Below are 5,234 nucleotides of genomic sequence, written 5' to 3'. Positions count from 1 at the left end.
TACATTTCTTCAAAAATTCATATTACCAGCTCTGAGAAAATTGAATTTTCACATGCTAAGAACTAAAAACTGGATAAACATCTTACAAAGCTAAATTCTAAGTGGAAAAATACCTTGATAGGGGGTGGAGAATAGTACAGGGGATAGGGCATTTGCCTTGCATGCAGACAACCTGGGTTCAATTCCCACAATCCCATATGGTCTCTGAGCACCGCCAGGAGTATTTCCTGAATGCAACGCCAGGAGGAACCCCTGTGCGTTGCCGGTGCGATCCAAAAAGAAAAAAAAACTATATATTAAACCGGAATTCATAACATATTTTGAGACATAGGTGGAACATTCCAGAATATGTACCTCAGATATATCTGCTAAAATTTGACTCTCTTGGCAAAGAAATCAATTGCAGAAATAAACAAATGGGACTATATATCAAACTAAAAATGTTTTGCATGGAAAAAAATGTGAGCTAAACTAAAGATATCCTACTAAATGGGAAAAATATTTGTACATCAGACATCATATAAAATGCTAACTTCCAAAATATATATATAAAAGCTCAGAAAACATACAAAAAGAGTCACCCTGTCAAAATGGGAAGAAGGAAATGGCAGACACCTTCCAAAAGAATGAAGTCACATGAAAAATTGTTTGTAGACTCCTTGATGAAAAAATTAAAATTAAAATGAAAATGAGCTATTATTTCACACCAGACTATTGGTGGAATGTTTTCCAGGTCAATCACTAGAGAAAATTGTTTGGTGACTTCTCAAAAAGGAAAGAGAATTTCCATATCCCAGTTATTTTTCTTCATGATACTTACCCATCCCATAAAAAATAACTTAATTTTAAAGTATTTTTTGAAATAATTTTGAAAATACATACCCCTATGTTAATTTAAAAGACATATATTATACACACTGACATTTATTGCCATACTAATATGATAGCCAGATATAAAAACAACCAAAATGTCCAATGACAGATGAATAAAGTAGCTGTTATAGATAAAAAAATAAATATTGTGCAGTTATAACAAAAAATGAAATATTGAATTCATCTGCAATCTGAATAGAATTTAAAGGCATTGTTTTCATTGAAATAAATCCAAAGTAAATGAGTAAATACAATTTTCTCCCACTCATCTGGGCTGGAGCAATAGCACTGAGGTAGGGCGTTTGCCTTACAAGCGGCCAAGATGGCCTACCTAAGTTCTATTCCTCTGCCTTTCTCAGAGAGCCCGGCAAGCTACCGAGAGTATCTCGCCCACACAGCAGAGCCTGGCAAGCTACCCATGACGTATTCGATATGCCAAACACAGTAACAAGTCTCATGATGGAGACGCTACTGGGCCCGCTCAAGCAAATCAAGGAACAACTGGAGGACCGTGATCTCATCTGGAATGTATAAAGAAACAAATCCCGAAAATGAAAGAAATAGACATAGTAAACGATAACAAACCACTTACCTTGGATTTTAAAAAATGAAATCAACTAGAATTCAATCAAGAGCATTACAATTGCTCTGAGGAACTATAAAAATACCAAGAGGATAAATTTGGGTGATCTCTGTAAAGTTTATTATTTCAATCATAAGTTTAGTGATTATAAAATCAGAAATGGTACAAGGTAATCCATTACTGACCCAGGTAACAGAAACTTAGAGTTGTCACTGTACCATCACTGCCCACACACATTGAGTACTGGCAAAGGCAAAAAAAAAACTTTCACTGTTCTGGTGGAAACAGCGCAAATTTTAAATTCTACTTCTTCTACAGATTCTGCTCAAACTTCCAAGTAAAACTCCTGGAAAATTAAATTATCCGAGGGGACCCAGATTCTACCTTGCTAGATACTGTCCAGCACAAACATTATGAAATTTTGCACAGTCTTTGGGAATCACATGAAGCATATCCCAGGCACATCAATGTGGAAATTGATATCTATGCCTCTTTCTGCTGCTGGAAATTTTTCTGATCTTAGTTAGTTTTTTTTTTTTTTTTTGCTTTTTGGATCACATCTGGCGTTGCAGAGTTTACTCCTGGCTCTGCACTCAGGAATCACTCCTGCCGGTGCTCAGGGGACCATATGGGATGCTGGGAATCGAACCTGGGTTGGCCGTGAGCAAGGCAAACGCCCTACCTGCTGTGCTAGCGCTCCAGCCCCGTGATCTTGATTTTAAGAGAATTCCTTTTCCTTTCCATGATTTTCTCCCATCCTTTTAAAGACTACTCTTCATAAGGGAGTTCAGTGAGTAAGGTGGAAAGAAAGAAGTCATTTGGAAAAAATACAGACAAAATCTTTATCACTCTTCTTTCCTTAGTTCTCCCACACCTCGCTCCAGTTTCTCTTCCACATTTTCTCTTTTCCTCTGGGATTAAAGCTTTTTTTTCATTATTTCAGCTTTAACCTGTATATCTATGTGAAATATTTTAATTTCATTAAACTCTATGTGCTGAACAATCAAATATAAAAACATATAGAAAATAAACAAAGAAAAGAGCAGTGTGACATTGAATTAAATGTCTTCTCATTTCCCTAACTTGCCTTTTCCATAGAGTTTTATCTACCTAAATCTAGTCATGAAGACAGGTGCTTAAATAGGGATTCTTATTAACGGTAGTAGTTGACACACATTAATTTTGATGAGAATATACCTAATGGCAACAGAAGTCAGGGAAATCAGGTTTCACTTTCCTAAATGGATAGTATTATTCCTACTGAAATGTCACAAATTCTTAAACTTTCTCTTTTCTGATGCTTAGAATACCTGGCCAAACGTTATTCTTATGGGGGAAAATGTCTCACCTTCTTCATCACCCTTCTCACGGCTTCTTTGATCTCTTTATTCCTCAGACTATAGATAAGAGGATTTAACATGGGAATAATGATCATATAGAACACTGAAAGTACCTTGTCCTGCTTATCGGGGTGACTAGAAGTAGGACGCATGTACACAGCCAGGGCTGTGCCATAATAGAGTGTCACAACTGCCAAATGAGAGGCACAGGTATTGAAGGCCTTGACACTACCTTTCCCAGAGGATATTTTCAGGATGGAAGCAGCAATGAAACAGTAGGATAAAAGGATACTGAGCAAAGAACCAAATCCAACAAATAGAGCGACAAGAAAAATAATCACTTGAGTGACGGAAGGATCAGAGCAAGACAAGGTAACAATCTGGGGTAAATTACAAAAGAAATGTTGAATGACATTTGGCCCACAGTAGTGGAGATTAAAGCAAGAGATTACTTCAATTAAGCTACAGATTAAACCAGTTCCAAGGGCCCCAGCAACCATCTTCTGACAGAATTCAGGTGCCATGATCGTTGAGTACTGCAGGGGGTTACCAATGGCCACGTATCTGTCATAGGCCATGGCGGCCAAGAGGCAACACTCAGACAGAGCCACCCAGCACACAACAAAATACTGGGTGGCACAGCCAATGAAGGAAATAGTTTTTTCATCTTTGAAGAAATCTGAAAGCATACTTGGGGTGATGGATGAAGAATAACAAATGTCAATAAAAGACAAAAAGCTGAGAAAAAAGTACATAGGTGTTTGCAGGTGGGAGTCCATCCTGATTAGGAGGATAATACCAAGGTTCCACAATAAGGTCACAAGATAGATCACTAGGAAGACTGGAAAGAGAATCAGTTGCAGGTCCTTTTCATCTGTGAGCCCTATGAAAACAAACACAACCACTGATGTGTAATTTCTATTCCCTTCCATTGAGATGCTTGGTTCCATCTGCAGAAAGGGAGATGATAGGAAAAAAAGATTTCATTCACAAAATACAACATAGGTGTTTCTCTTTTTTCAGTCATGTATTAGCCCAGATACATAATATTGAATCATCATCAATGAGTTGCTTTCTGTTGTATAGTTATATATTTTATTTATTTTTTAACTGAATCACTGTGAGATATACAGTCACAAAGTTATTTGTGATTGGATTTCAGTCATACAATGTTCCAACATCATTCTTGTCACCCGTGTACATTTCTCAACACCAGTGTCCCCAATTTTCCTCCCCCCTCCCCAGCCTGCTTTCATAGGAAGCACTTTCCTGCCTCTATAGGAAGCACTTTTCTTCTCTCTCTCTCTCTCTCTCTCTCTCTCTCTCTCTCTCTCTCTCTCTCTCTCTCTCTCTCTCCTCTTCTTCCTCTCCTCTACTCTCCAAATTCTCCAATTATACATATTAACTGAACAATTCTCTTAACTAAACTTCTCACTTTTCTCTTTGGGAATAAAGATAAAAATTTGATGTCTTTATAATATCGTGCACTAAAATTCCTTATTCATATTTTTCCATTCCATCTTTATAAGGTATAAGAACTGAAGGAAATATATTAGAAAAATGTTCTGTTCTGTGTATGCTAATCCATTATAATTTTACACAGCTTAGATTTGATAAATAATTTAATGCTTAAAGTGCCTAAGAATTTGGGATCCCATACAAAATGTGATACTGGAAGAGATGTTCATAAAATCTCCTTGAGTGCAAACATTCACTTCATCCCTGTCAGAGAAGAGAGACAATTCTTTAGCTGCCTCTCTGCTTTCAAATGTTTAAAGATATGTAAAAGTGACATCAGGGATTTATAGTAATGGCCACACAGTGAGAGACAGCTAGAATTATCTAATCAACATAATCGTTTTAACTCAAGTGTTAGTTAACACAAAAGTTTAAAGTCCTGCTATCTTCCCTTTCTTGTAGCTGAAAAATTTACTTATATAATTCAAAGATACTTCTAAAAATTCTATACAATAAATATCCTCAATCTTTTGTCAATGGTAATTTTTGAAAATGTGTCAAAATACCTAGGACCTTCTTATATAAAACTATAGAAATGTGTATGGCTTTACTGAAATCATTCATTTTATTTAATTTATTGAGTTGATTTATGTCAGCCTTGTGTCTTTTGTGCCACTCAAAATACAGAATTATAACATCAAGTTCCTACAAAGAATAGTAATTTGAACTTATATGAGGGTTATGTTGCTTGTGCAATGAACACAGCAATTAGGAAAATGAAGTAGGGTTTTGGGAAGCTCTTTCCCCTTTTAATTTTTGGGGTTAGTCTAAGAAAATTCTTTGGAATGAATGATAAATAATCAGAAGAATATTTTTGCAAGGGACAAAGTATGCTGTATTCATGTGTTAGAAAAGATGAAGTCATGAAATTTACATACAAGTGGTACTACATGGAAAGTATCATGCTAAGTGAAATGAGT

The 5,234-nt window shown here is 36.1% G+C and overlaps 1 protein-coding gene across 1 annotated transcript; it reads right to left on the bottom strand.

Moving 5' to 3' along the window:
* Positions 1–2,783: 2,783 nt before the first annotated feature.
* Positions 2,784–3,746, bottom strand: LOC130041535 (olfactory receptor 5A1-like). The gene has a single exon (XM_056133776.1). The coding sequence runs from the start codon at positions 3,744–3,746 to the stop codon at positions 2,784–2,786; it is 963 nt and encodes a 320-aa protein (XP_055989751.1).
* Positions 3,747–5,234: the final 1,488 nt, after the last annotated feature.

Source organism: Sorex fumeus, unplaced genomic scaffold (genome assembly GCF_029834395.1).
Source record: "Sorex fumeus unplaced genomic scaffold, SorFum_2.1 ptg000007l, whole genome shotgun sequence".
In the NCBI taxonomy this organism is placed as follows: domain Eukaryota; kingdom Metazoa; phylum Chordata; class Mammalia; order Eulipotyphla; family Soricidae; genus Sorex; species Sorex fumeus.
This window is presented reverse-complemented; position numbering and strand designations above follow the sequence as displayed.